This window comes from Myxine glutinosa, chromosome 1, assembly GCF_964187855.1.
Source record: "Myxine glutinosa chromosome 1, kmMyxGlut1.1, whole genome shotgun sequence".
NCBI classification, from domain to species: domain Eukaryota; kingdom Metazoa; phylum Chordata; class Myxini; order Myxiniformes; family Myxinidae; genus Myxine; species Myxine glutinosa.
Window position 1 is genome coordinate 37,013,599 of NC_136261.1, and position 14,425 is coordinate 37,028,023.

A 14,425-nucleotide genomic window follows, 5' to 3' on the forward strand; every position below is an offset into this window, starting at 1 on the left:
TTTGCGAGTAGAGGCTCTGGATGGATGCACAGGACCCAAAATATAAGCCCCCAGTCGGGCCAAGCCCAGTTGGGAACGAGAAAGTGATTGGTAGGGGAGTATGGAACGAGCCGTGAGACAAACAACTTCAGGCCTGCTCCACAACGCCACATCTCCAAAGTACATAATTCCAATGACGTCCCAATCAAAGCATGTTCATCTCACAAACAATTAATAACTTGGTCTGAACATCACTCCTGGAGTGCAAATTCCTTTTGGATCACAAAAACTATTTTGGACCTCCACAAAAAACAAATTTATATTAAAAACCAGAATTGTTAAAGACCTTTACATGAAATTCATTCTTCACCTGTACCATTAAAACTGCACGTGCAATCAGGAATCGAAAAAGCAAAAATTCAGACGCAAAGAGGAGTGAAAGGAGGGAGCCATCATAATTCACTTGCTAAGTATTTACCGAGCTTCCTTTTTGCTCCTCTTCGATCTTCTCATTGCCGTCTCCTCTCGACGTTCCATCACTTCATATTCTCCAGCCGACGGTACCTCCTGCAGAGGCTCCTCCTTGTAGAGCCGCTCGCCAAAGAAATACCAGTAGATCGTTCCACTCCTGTCCTGTCCCAGTGGCTCCACACGCAAGATGCTTTTGTTCATTCCCTGCCAACACACACACACACACACACACACACACACACACACACACACACACACACACACACACACACACACACACACACACACACACACACACACACACACACACACACACACACACACACACACACACACACACACACACACACACACACACACAGTCACATCCTGACATCCTGAATCTCAGGAGAACTGGCTGAGCAAACAAATGCAAACAAAACAGGCTACCTCAGTGTGAAATCCTGGCCTATTGAGGATTCGTTCAGATTGGAGGATCGAGCCGTCAAATTAAAATGGGAACTCATTCAAAATAAAGGACAACAAAATACGGTTAAATAAAAAAAGGGGTTGGCAAGATCAGAAAATTACATAGTCTCATCATTACTCAATGACACAATCTTGTTCTACACAAGCTCAGTTAAAAGGGGTCCACCCATCTTACCTTGAGGATCCGTGGCACATCCCCAGCATCCAGGCGGAACTCGCAGAGCCGATAGAGCAGGTTGACATGCTCGTGCAGAGTGAGGCTTGGAAAGGTGCACTGGTCTTGCAGGCAGTGCCTCCGCAAGACGACGTCCAGGAAACGGCCATAGTTATTCAGCCTGGCATGCACGGAAAGCATGGATTCGGCATTAGAGTCGACGCCGGTTCCCGCAGAACCAGACTCGCTGACGCGTCAAAAACGAAATTACTACAACATCAGACTCTTTGCAGTTAGATCTCAATGAATATGAATGACTCTGTGATCCACCACAACTGCTTACGTGATGTCTTTACGTTGGAAGCAACCTCGCAGCAAACACACCAGCAGGTGCTCCAAAAAATTGCAGTCATTGTTTAGCAATGCATTTTCCAACTCCTTGTGGGCATTGACAGAAAAGGAGGAGAAAAAAAAATAGAAAAAGATGAGAAGATGAGAATTAACTCCACTCACATAGAACTTCTACTCACATAACTCAAGATGAGAATCTCTTGGGGAACATTTTCCTGAAACAGGGATCTCTTAGGGAACATTTTCCTGAAACAGGGATCTCTTAAGGAACATTTTCCTGAAACAGCGATCTCTTGGGGAACATTTTCCTGAAAGAGGGATCTCTTAGGGAACATTCTCCTGAAACAGGGATCTCTTAAAGAACATTCTCCTGAAACAGGGATCTCTTAGGGAACATTTTCCTGAAAAAGGAATCTCTTAGGGAACATTCTCCTGAAACAGGGATCTCTTGGGGAACATTCTCCTGAAACAGGGATCTCTTGGGGAACATTTTCCTGAAAGAGGGATCTCTTAGGGAACATTCTCCTGAAACAGGGATCTCTTAAAGAACATTCTCCTGAAACAGGGATCTCTTAGGGAACATTTTCCTGAAAAAGGAATCTCTTAGGGAACATTCTCCTGAAACAGGGATCTCTTGAGGAACATTTTCCTGAAACAGGGATCTCTTGGGGAACATTCTCCTGAAACAGGGATCTCTTGGGGAACATTTTCCTGAAACAGGGATCTCTTGGGGAACATTCTCCTGAAACGGGGATCTCTTGGGGAACATTTTCCTGAAACAGGGATCTCTTGGGGAACATTCTCCTGAAACAGGGATCTCTTAGGGAACATTCTCCTGAAACAGGGATCTCTTGGGGAACATTTTCCTGAAACAGGGATCTCTTGGGGAACATTCTCCTGAAACAGGGATCTCTTAGGGAACATTCTCCTGAAACAGGGATCTCTTGGGGAACATTTTCCTGAAACAGGGATCTCTTGGGGAACATTTTCCTGAAACAGGGATCTCTTGGGGAACATTTTCCTGAAACAGGGATCTCTTAGGGAACATCTTCCTAAAACAGCGATCTCTTAGGGAACATTTTCCTAAAACAGCGATCTCTTAGGGAACATCTTCCTGAAACAGCGATCTCTTAGGGAACATTTTCCTAAAACAGCGATCTCTTAGGGAACATTCTCCTAAAAAAGGAATCTCTTAGGGAACATTCTCCTGAAACAGGGATCTCTTGGGGGAACATTCTCCTGAAAGAGGGATCTCTTGGGGAACATTTTCCTGAAACAGCGATCTCTTAGGGAACATTCTCCTGAAAAAGGAATTTCTTTGGGGACATTCTCCTGAAACAGGGATCTCTTGGGGAACATCTTCCTAAAACAGGGATCTCTTAGGGAACATTTTCCTGAAACAGGGATCTCTTAGGGAACATTTTCCTGAAACAGGGATCTCTTAGGGAACATTTTCCTGAAACAGGGATCTCTTAGGGAACATTTTCCTGAAACAGGGATCTCTTAGGGAACATTTTCCTGAAACAGGGATCTCTTAGGGAACAACTTCCTGAAACACAAAAGATCAGCCCCGCTTCTTGAGCCGTTTGTGAAAAGGCAGGGCTGATAGAACAACGACCACACTCAGACCTTTTCAGCATTAATGCAAGACCCCGCGAGTTTAAACATGACGATTGCAGTCGACACTACTCGCCATCCATGCCATGCTCGAACATACAACTTCTGCGGCTGCAGATAAGAGGTTATTCTCTCGCTACAACGTTGATGTCGATCAACCGGAACATCAATAGCTCGTGCAGAGAGCAAATGCGTCACAAGTTCTCGTAAGCACAATGCTATTTAGCCGACTTGTACTCCATCGGCAGATAATGGTTCCGTCAGCATCTGCTTCGGACTTACTCTGCCGTCACGAACCACACAAAATGTGTACGACTTGAATTTCCTGCAGCAAGCCATGAACGATATTCCAATAACATTTGATAGAGAAGCGAGCATGTTAATTAAAAAAAACGCATTATGCAGAAGCAAAATCGGATATACAAATGCACGCCACAGGACGATCTCAGGTCAACCTCAGAGCTTCCAGGCTCCGTCAGTCAGCTGTTGTACGTCAGAGCGCCGACGACGTGCTCAGAAGCACACACTCGCAGGCTGTCCGCAGCCCTACGCACACCCTATTCTTCTGGGACAGCGCGGTCACCAGTCAATGTCACTTCCTTGTGTCTGCATCACTTCTGGTTAGCAAAGGGCCACATGCTATTGCCCAGGTACACACAAACACGCCTCTCCTCTCCTCGCTCACAATCCCACCCAAAGAAGCCTCAATGGAATAGCAACAAGAAACGCCCACGTTGTGCCTCTCCATCAACTGCTCAAATCACAGTTCAGTCATTCTCAATTATATCCGTTTCGTTTATTGGAGAATATCAAAAATCACAATAAATATCAAGATTACAAGCCACGGTGTACTATGATTTATTGAAAGCAAACACTATTATAATATTATATGGTCCTATGATTTAAAGGAATAAAATCCACCATCATTTTTTCTTTAATGACAATAATAATTCCCACATTCCTGTGGGGTTGGCCAAGGGAAATTTTGACCCAAGTCTTTCACGAACCGGCTGGCAAGGCCTGACGCTCGATTAAGTAGTTATGGCAGAACTTTTGTTCCTTGTTCAGGGTACCGATGATTGCTCGGCCTACTCTTCGCGAAGGACGCGTCGGATATTTAACATCAACCAACTAACGCTGGCAGACAGGATGCCCGTTTCAATGCCCATCCAAGGGACGAACCACATTGACGAATAACTCTGCCTGTGAAACACCGGGAGGACAGTTTATAGTCGTCAGATTCAAACTCAGGCGAGACAGCTGTGAAGCAAATGAGCGTACCTCAAGGCCATCCTTCATTGGCAATTTTTTTTTTTTTTTTGTATACAAGATCGAGGCTCGTGAAAGAGCTAACATTAATCACACAAAAAGTCAAACCGACACACAAAACACAAAAAATAAGGGGAGCGGCAGACAAGATGGGGAGAGAGGGGGAAGGACACAAACACAACATTTGAGAGCAGGGACAACAGGAAAAATGTGGGAGGGGGAGGGCTTTGGGGGAGGTGGGAGAGGTATAAAACATATGAACACTGCAAGGACTTCCAGGAAAGAAGTTGGAATTTCAAAAAAAAAAAAAAAAAAGTATCTGGGGTGAATTAGCGGGGGAAGAAAAGCTCAAGGTTTTGGATGGGGGAAGATAAGAGATGGTGGTGAACAGCTGTTTTAAAGACCTGGAGGGAGGAGTGGGATTGAAGGGAGTGGGGGAGTTTGTTCCAGAGGGGGGAGAAAAGAGGAATGAAAGAGTGAAGGTGAGCAGAGAGCCTAGATGTTGGCAGTTTAACCATAAGAGGGTTGCACGCCGATCTTGTGCGACCTGAAGGAATATTGGGGGGACAGAGCACAGAGAGAGCTGGGGGAGCAAGGCCGGAGAGGAGTCGGCAGAAAACAGAAAGACCACCAACCTGCCTGCGGTGAGTGAGTGAAAGGCCCTCGGAGTTAACTTCATCGCAGGAGATTCCAATGATTCTGAAAGCTTTGGTTTCAACAGCGTGAAGCCGAGCTAGGTGTGAGGCAGGAGCACCAGCCCAGAGGGGGGGAACAGTATTCCATTGAGCTGCGGATGAAAGCCTTGCATGTGGTGAGGAGCTCAGGTCAATGGCTTTGGAGGCCAGCTTGGAAATGTGGTTTTCCCAAGAAAGATCATGGCAGATAGTGAGACCCAAAAGCTTGAGCGACAGAACTTCTTGGAGAGGATTGTTGAGAAAGTAGATGGGAGGGTTTTCCAGTCGGTCCTTTCGGAGAGACATTGTAAGAGTGTGCGATTTGTCAGGATTGAAAGACATGTTCCACTTGTTTGACCATTCTGCGATTTTTTCCAGGCCTGCAGAGAGTGAGGAGGCTGCAGACTGCCGATCTGAGGGATGAGGAATGGAGCGGCAGATAGTGGAGTCATCAGCAAAGAGATAGAGAGGATTTTCCAGAGAGTCGGAGAGATCATTGATGAAGACCAGAAATAGCACAGGGCCCAGAACAGTACCTTGGGGAACTCCAGCCAGAACAGGAAGGGGAGATGAGAGAAATCCATTCAGGGCCACACGTTGCCTTCGACCAGAGAGGAAGTCCGCAAGCCATGAGTGGAGATTTCCATGGATACCATACGAGGAGAGTTTGGTGAGCAGAGCTGGGTGCCAGACCGTATCGAAGGCACGTGATATGTCAAATGAGACAGCTCTGATTTCCTGTTTGGCATTGAGGACCTCCATCCATTGTTGAGACAGCAGAAGCAACATGTCCAGAGTAGAATGACCTGGTCTAAATCCAAATTGATGACCAGAGATCAAGCCATTGGAGAAGAGGAAGGATTTGATATCCGAAGCAATGATGGATTCCATGACTTTGCTGATAATTGAAAACAGGCTGATTGGTCTGTAGTTGCAAGGATCTGTTTTTGCACCTTTTTTGTGTAAAGCGGTAATGTTTGCTGATTTCCAAGATGGTGGCAGATGACCTTGAGCAAAAGAGAGGGTGAAAAGAACAGAGAGAGGGTGAGATAGAGCGGCAGAGCAGGATTTCAGGACCCGTGGGCTGATGCTGTCTGGTCCAGTTGCAGAATCAGAGTCGAGGTTTGACAGAAACGTCTCCACCTTGACAGGAGAGAAGGACACACAGAGTCCAGGAGCAGTTGGGTTCGACTGGGAAAGGTGGGAACAGAGAGAGATGGCTTTGGGACACAAGATTTTGAGGCAAACACAGAGTTGAGGCATTCGGCTTTGTCACGTGCGGTGTCAACTGTGTAGCCATTTGAGGTAAGGGAGGGGATTGAGGGGGAACAAACACCAGAAACGGATTTGACCAGATGCCACCAGGATTTGGAGGAAGGAGACAAGTTTGAGAGTTCAATCTTGAGTGTGGAGAGATAGTGCTTCCTGGCACTCCTGAGGGTAGACACACATTTGTTCCGAGCTTGGTGGAAGGAACTGAAATTGCCTTCAGTTGGATTTCCCCTTCCAAGAGGCAAAGGCAAGTTGTTTCAGGGCAACTGCCTCACCACAAGATTCAGTGTACCATGGACGGGAGGAAGGGTAAGACAACTGAAGACGAGATGGGATAAATCTGTACATGAGAGAGAGAGAGCAGTTTGCTTTGGAAGAATTCCCAGGAAGAATTTATGTCAGAGGCATTAGAGATGGGAGACCAGTCCAGTTGATTGATGGCTGCTTGCAGACCGTGCCAGTCAGCCTGAGTGAAATGCCAGACTCGTCGACGCTGAGGAGGCTCTCTGAGAATGGCCAGAAAGATGTCCACTTTAACAAGCACGTGATCAGAAGAACCAATTGGAGCAGAAGAAGAGTAGCAGACCTTTGCAGGGAAGTTAGTCATAACCAAGTCCAGAAGAGAAGATACTCCATTGACTGAGATCCAGGTCGGGAAATTGACAGATTGTGTCAGTCCCAATGAGTCACAGAAGTCCTTTGCTGAGGTGCCATGGCTGGTGAGAGATGAACCCACACCCACCCAGCTGGCATGATGACAGTTGAAGTCGCCACATATGAGGAAGAGAGAGTTTGGATGAGTTGATCGAAGTTGGTCCATGTTGTCCGACAGCGAAATGTAAATGGAGTCATCACTGTTTGGAGGACGGTACAGAACACATATGAACAAAAGGTGTGAGCGGCGAGGAAGCCGTAGCCAGAGGTACTCCTGGGGGTGGGGTGGAGAGAGGGCAGTGCAAGGAGAGTGAGGAAGAGAGTTTTTGATAAAGATAGCCACCCCACCACCAGGACGAGGCTCAGGTCTATCATACCGGAGGAGGGAGTAACCAGGAAGAGATATTAAGGAATCAGAGACATCTTGAAGGAGGAAAGTTTCTGTTAAGCAGATCAAGTCTGGATTGTCAGAAGCAACCTGAATGGAGAGATCAATCAGGTTTGAGCGAAGTCCCCGGATGTTTGAGGTCCATACCGTAAATGAGGAGAGAGGGGGAGCATCGGGTGCAGGACAGGGGAGGGGAGGGGTAGGGTCAGATGAAGGATGAGAGGGGGAGGTAGGAAGAGCAGTTGATAGTTTAGCAGAGATTACAGAAGAGTTACAAGAAAGGGAAGGATGAGGAGGACGAAAGGTTTGATGGCGATGGGATGAGGCACAGTGAGGGGTTGTTTGAGGGGGGGCAGAGGAAGGTCGAAGGTTGGCGGAGGTGGAGGTATGAGATAGAAGGGAGACAAAGTGTGGAGGAGGCAGCCTTGAGAAGGAGGTGGGAGGAGGGAGAATTTGGGAGGGATGGTTGGGGGGTAGATTTGAAGGGGAGGGGTTGGAGGGGAGTTTTGAATGTGAGGGGCAAGGGGGGAGTTTAGGAGGGGAAGGGCAAGGGGGGAGTTTAGGAGGAGAGGGGCAAGGGGGGAGTTTCGGAGGGGGGAGTTTAGGAGGGGAGGAGCAAGGGGGGAGATTTGGAGCGGAGGGGCAAGGGGGGAGATTTGGAGGGGAAGGGCAAGGGGGGAGTTTAGGAGGGGAGGGGAAAGGGGGAGATTTGGAGGGGAGGGGAAAGGGGGACGTTTAGAAAGTGGATGGTTAATGAAAGATGAACATGTACATAACAAATTGAGTTTGATGTGATTTTCAAGTTAGCGATCCGTTTAAGAACGATGGAGGAGGGGTGGAATGAATGAGAATTTAGAGCATGTTGTGAGAAAGAATTATCAGAGATTGAATATTTTTTTGAAATGGAATGAGTTGAAGAGGAAATTGAAAGGAGCCTTTTAAATAGGAAGAAAAACAGCATGTTGTAATAAACCACTGAATAAAACACTGAAGGGGAAACTTTAAACATATTTAACCAGAACCGTGAAGAACAATCTTATATTCACAAAAATACCAACGGGGAGAGGGAGCCGAGAGGGACACCACGAGTCACTTGAACAGGGCAAAAGGTGGAAGGCAAGGGGATAATGGGGGCGGGGCGGGACAGCGCACATGGACAGAGGCGCACGATGGAACAAAAGCACACGAGGAGAAAGGGAAAGAAGTATTATTATTATTATTATTATTTTTGGGGTGGGGGGTGGGGGGGGGTTACAACGTTAGACAAAGAGTAGATGTTTGGTGAAGTTTGGGGGAGAAGGGAAAATCAAAAAACCTAGCAAAACAGCAAAGGAAGGAACAACCTTCGACGGGGAAACCCTGAGGCTGCAAGGCCTCACTCGTGACGCAGCAAACAAACGACTAATTTATGAAAGATAAACACCGAGAAGCTTCCAAGGGGCACACTATATGTTCACACACCGAAAGATAAATACAGTTTCGACAAAATACAATTGTGAACAGACTTAACTTTAAGATTGCCCCACTTTAAGAAATCTATAGTTTTCAGATGGAGGTTTGGGGAATTTTATTTTGACCAATAATACCTCCCCTCACCAGCTATGCCATAAACATTTTCAGAGATAAGTTGCGTCTTCCTCCCACCCTGCGGAGTGACCGACTCACTCACTCAAATATTTAGTTCTTTCTTGGTGGGCGAGAAAGCTGACATTTTGTAGATTGATGTAAATTTTTCTATCCCCTTTACCACAGACCTTTCACCTCACTTCCAATCATGAGCAAGGTCATGGAATCCATCATCGTAGTTGATGTGTTAGCACGTTAGTTAGTGAAGGCATTGATACAAGTCCAGCGACTGCTGCTCCCTGTCCTGCCTTCTGTTCCATAATGACGATCCGTACTTCGATCTTGAGGCAATGTTTGAGCCTCCGCTAGTGACGCTATTTGTCTGGCCCTGCAATCTGCCTTCATGCTGTCCATCCACCTTTTTGGTGGTCTTCCTCTTGGTCTGGTGTCATTTACTCTTCCTTCTATGAGGATTTTTGGAAGTCTCTTCTGGGGCAGCCTTTGAATGTGCCCAGAGTCTAAGCTTTCTTTGTGGTTATATTCTCTGTCATTGTGTGTTTTACTCCGAGAGTTTCCCTTATTATAGCATTCCTTATTTTGTCTAACATAGTTACTCCCATTATTTTTCTGAGGCATACCATTTCAAAAACAAGGAGTCAATGTTATTCTTCTTGCTTTAACGTCCAAGTTAATATTTCCACCCCCCCCCCCCCGGCCCCGCCTTTCCATGCCTCCCCCCCCCCAAGCCCTCTCCCACCCACAGATCTTCTGTTGTCCCTGTTTTCTGCTGTTGTACTTGTGTGCTTCCCTCTCTCTCTCTCCCCATCTTGTCTCCCGCTCCCTTTATTGTATGTTTTGTGTGTCAATTTGTTGTTGTTTTTTTGTGATTGATGCTAGTCTCTCTTACACGAGCCTCTATGTTGTATACAAAAAAAAAAAAAAAAAAAAAAAAACGTTTCTGACCCATACATCAGGATTGTGAGAACCAGGACTCCATACAGTTCAACTTTGGTGGCATGTTGGATGTTTTTTGTCGTCCAAATACTCTGTAGCCGCTGAAATGCTCCCAGTGCTTTCCCAATTCGATGTTTGATGTATTTGGTGCTTGTTCCATCCTGTGATATGGTACCCTCAATACAGGTAAATTCCCGAGCTCGTTTTAAGACTATTGCGTTTATATTGATGTAATTTGACTTGGGTGGTCCCTACTGGTGACTTGTGTCTGATTTTGTGACGTTTATCTTCATGGCCAGATCACCACTGCTGCTGTAAACACGATCTACGAGGATTTGCAGATCTTCTGCCATCTCTGTTAGCAAGACAATGTCGGCTGTGAATCATAGGTTTGATATAACTTGATGATATAACCCCGCCTCCCCCACCCGGCAACGCCTGTAGAGGTCCTGAAGTAGCTTGGTGAAATTAATATGGAAGCCAAATAATTTAAGTGCCCTCCATAAGCCATCTTGCCACACAGAGTCAAATGCTTCTTCAATGTCGATATAACAGCAATTTACATCCTTGTTCATTTCCAGGTATTTTTTATATTATTTGTCTTAATGTGAATAATTGATCAACTGTTGATCTTCCTGGCTGAAATCCAGCTTGCGCTTCGTCAAGAATTCCTTCCAATTTGTTCATTATTCTTCTTTGAATAATAGTTAAATTTTCCCTGCGTGACTCAACAACTTGAGGCCTGTGTTGTCCTCACAGTTAAACTAGTCCTTCCTTTTGTATATGGGAGTAATGATGGCTTTACCCCAGTCGCCTGGAAATATTTCACTCTTCCAGACCAACTTGCACAAATGGTAGATTATGTCAATACCTATTTCACCGGAAGCTTTAATTAGTTCTTCAGCTGTGACACTATCATAGCCAGGTGGTTTTCCTTCAGTCAGCCTTTTTATAGCACTGGCAACCTCTTCTCGAAGAATTTCTGGTTCCTCGTCTGTACTCGAAATTTGTGGGATATTATTTATCATCTCTTCATAAATTACAACGTTTTGTTTATGGTACAAGTCTTCATAGTTTTCCTTCCACCAGTTTTTAACAGCATGCACGTCTGTCAGTACTTCGTTCCCCTTTACTCCTTTCTGTTTGTATTCTTGTTTTTAACTTGGTGGTATTTTTCTTGATGGTAAATTACACCTCTTTGGACTTGGTAGCTTGTTGTGCCTTCTGCACACATTCGCACACAGATATTTTAGCCACTTGTCTCTACATCCTTTAACTTTACATTTTTCTTCTAAGGAAGTTGTACCTTGACCACATGTTAGGATCTGCATTTTTTTTTCCAGTTTTGCTCTGGAGCGCTCTGGCCAACCGACTTCGCTTAGTCGAATGACTTCTTTTCAGATCCCAAGTTTTGGTTTTTGCACGTTCTTCCCCCAGCATTTATTTTGATGCGTCATTAAAAGCAGTCTTGATAACTTCCCATACTTAGTCAACATCAGAATTTTTGTCATTGAGCAGAGGAACAAATCCACCTCCAATTTAAATTTCGTAGTTTTTTTTTTTTTTGCATACAAGATCGAGGCTAGTTTAAGAGCAACCACATCAAACACATATTAGCGCACAAAAAAACAAACGGACACATAAAACAATAAAGGGAGGGTGGAACAAGATGGGGAGAGAGGGAAGCACACAAGCACAACCATAGAAATACAGGGACATCGGGAGATCTGTTCGAAGTGAGAGGGCTGGAGGGGTAGGGGGGGGGGGGGAGAGGGGAAGGGATACATGGTACAAAGCAAATTGACATTACAAGGAATTTCAGGAATGAAGTCGGGGATTGAAAGATGTGGATTTGGGTGCATTGATGGGGGTAGAAAAGATAAAGGTTTTGGATGGGGGAAGACAAGAGATGGTGGTGAACAGCTGTTTTAAAGACCTGGAGGGAGGAGTGGGATTGAAGAGAGTGTGGGAGTTTGTTTCAGAGGTGGGGAAAAAGAGGAATAAAAGAGTGAAGGTGAGCAGAGAGTCTTGATTTTGGCAATTTCACCAGAGGGTTGCTGGCAGATCTTGTGCATCCTGCAGGAATATTTGGGGGAGCTACGCCGGAGAGGAGTCTGTAGAAGACAGAAAGACCACAAACCTGCCTGCGGTGAGAGAGTGAAAAGCCCTCAGAATCAGCTTCATCGCGGGAGATACCAATGATCCTGAAAGCTTCTGAAAGCTTTGGTTTCTACAACGTGAAGCCGAGCTAGGTGTGAGGCAGGAGCACCATCCCAGAGTTGAGAGCAGTATTCCATTGAGCTACGGATGAAAGCCTTGTATGAGGTGAGGAGCTCGGATGTGCCAAGGAAGGATTTCGCAAGATGGAGGATGCCCAGTCAGCGACTGGCTTTGGAGGCCAGCTTGGAAATGTGGTTTTCCCAGGAAAGATCATGGCAGATTGTGAGACCCAAAAGCTTGAATGACAGAACTTCTTGGAGAGGATTGTTGAGAAAGTATATGGGGGGGGGGGGGGGGAGGGGGGGTTTCCAGACGATCTTTTTGGAGACACATAGTGAGAATGTGAGATTTGTCAGGATTGAAAGACATGTTCCACTTGTTCGACCAGTTTGTGATTTTGTCCAACTCTGCAGAGAGTGAGGAGGCTGCAGACTGCCGATCTGAGGGTTGACATATGGAGCGGCAGAGAGTGGAGTCTTCAGCAAAGAGATAGAGAGGATTATCCAGAGAGTCGGAAAGATCATTGATGAATACCAAAAAAAGCACAGGGCCCAGTACACTGCCTTGAGGAACTCCAGCCTGAACAGGAAGGGGAGATGCGACAAATCCATTCAGGGTCGCACATAGACTGCGACCGGAAAGGAAGTCCGCCAGCCATGCATGGAGATTTCCATGGATACCAAAGGATGAGAGTTTGGTGAGCAGAGCGGGGTGCCAGACCGTATCGAAGGCACAAGATATTATGACAAGCGAGACGGCTCTGATTTCCTGTTTGACGTTGAGGGCCTCAATCCAATGTTGAGACATTTCTTGTGGTTTGATGGGCAAGTTTGAAAATGTCGTACCGCTTTGGGCGGTTTGGTTTCGGTTTAAATTAAATGAACTTCAATTTAAATATAATTAAAATTTAATTGATATGAAATCCTTCCTTTTCTCCAACAACTTCGTCTCAGATTACCAATTTGGATTCAGACCAGCACACTCCGCCTTGGACATGCTGCGTCTACTCACATAACAATGGATGGAGGCCCTCAATATCAGACATGAGATCAGGGCCGTCACTCTGGATATATCCCGTGCTTTTGATACAGCCTGGCATCCCATCCTTACTTTCCAAATTGTCTGCCTATGGTATCGAAGGCAAACTCCACAAATGGCTTACTGACTTCCTCTACTCTCATAGCCAAAGTGCGGCTCTCAGCGGAATCCTTTCATCTCCCTGTCAAGGCCGGGGTGCCCCAAGGCAGTGTTCTGGGCCCAGTCCTATTTTTTGATCTTCGTAAGTGATCTCTCTGACTCTCTCGAAAATCCCCCTTATCTATTTGCCAACAACTCCACCCTCTGCAGTGACATCCCTCATCCTTCAGATAGGCAGGCTGCAACATCTCTCTCTTCAGACCTTAAAATAATCCCAAAATCCACAATTACTGCTGACCTCCACTCATTTATTTCTCTTTTTTCCCACATGTGGAACCAACTTCCACATTCTCTTCAATATTAGTCATCCCTCCAAGTCTTCAAGACAGCAGTTCACCACCATCTCAGATGGTCTCCAATCCAAAACCATGATGGTTTCTACACTCGTTAATCCCACACCCTCCTCCACTCCAATCCCTCGTGCTTCCATATTGAACTTTGGCTCTCAAGTTATTCGCTTTGTATATTCTAATTTTGTAAATGTTTCTGATTTTGTCGAGGAATGAACTGTATTATTGTAATTATCTACAACGTCCTGAATTAAAGATACCCATTGAGAATGACCAAGTGGAGTAAATTATTTTTATATAGTCTCTCTTTCAAAGTTCTATTGAAACGCTCAATAATAACTGCCTTTCCTTCATTAAAGGTGCTGTATATTGTAATACCGTCATCTTTAAGAAAATTCATGAATGTCTTGCTATAGAACTCTGTTCCCTCATCAGTCAATCAATCAATAACTTCTTTGGTTTTCTTTTACTCTTATTAAATATCCCACTGAAAGCTAACACAAGAGTATTACCCCTTTTATTTTTCAAAGGAACAACCCATGCATATCTACTCCTCAAATCATGAATGGTCAAAGATCATTTGTAATGAAGGGGGTCGATATAGATTTTGATGTGGTCAATACACCTTCGATGGGCATCAGATAGGAAGCTTGTGGCCAAGTTTCATCAACATTGTGTGTGTAGTTTCAGAGAAGAGATCAAATACCTATTGTCAGGGGGTCAAAAAAAACAAACCTGTAGACCCTCTTAATGAGCACGGATTTTGAATTTGTTTTGAAAGCCATCGATTAGACCTATTAGCCGATTTATATTCCAAGTTTCAGCTAGTTTCAATGTATAGCCTTTGAGATACGAGCGCAAACACATTTTTGGCAGACGGACGGACGGATGGATGGATGGA

At 45.4% G+C, this 14,425-nt stretch overlaps 1 protein-coding gene across 1 annotated transcript in view; it reads right to left on the minus strand.

Annotated features, from left to right (window-relative positions):
* The window catches only part of CECR2 (CECR2 histone acetyl-lysine reader), an 85,315-nt gene that overhangs the window by 43,482 nt on the left and 27,408 nt on the right, over positions 1–14,425 (minus strand). Inside the window, exons 2-4 of the mRNA XM_068109613.2 lie at positions 1,416–1,510; positions 1,094–1,253; positions 458–654 (exon numbers count right to left, since the gene is read on the minus strand). Of these exons, the coding sequence (XP_067965714.2) occupies positions 458–654; positions 1,094–1,253; positions 1,416–1,510 (452 nt within the window). The remainder of the gene's footprint in view (positions 1–457; positions 655–1,093; positions 1,254–1,415; positions 1,511–14,425) is intronic.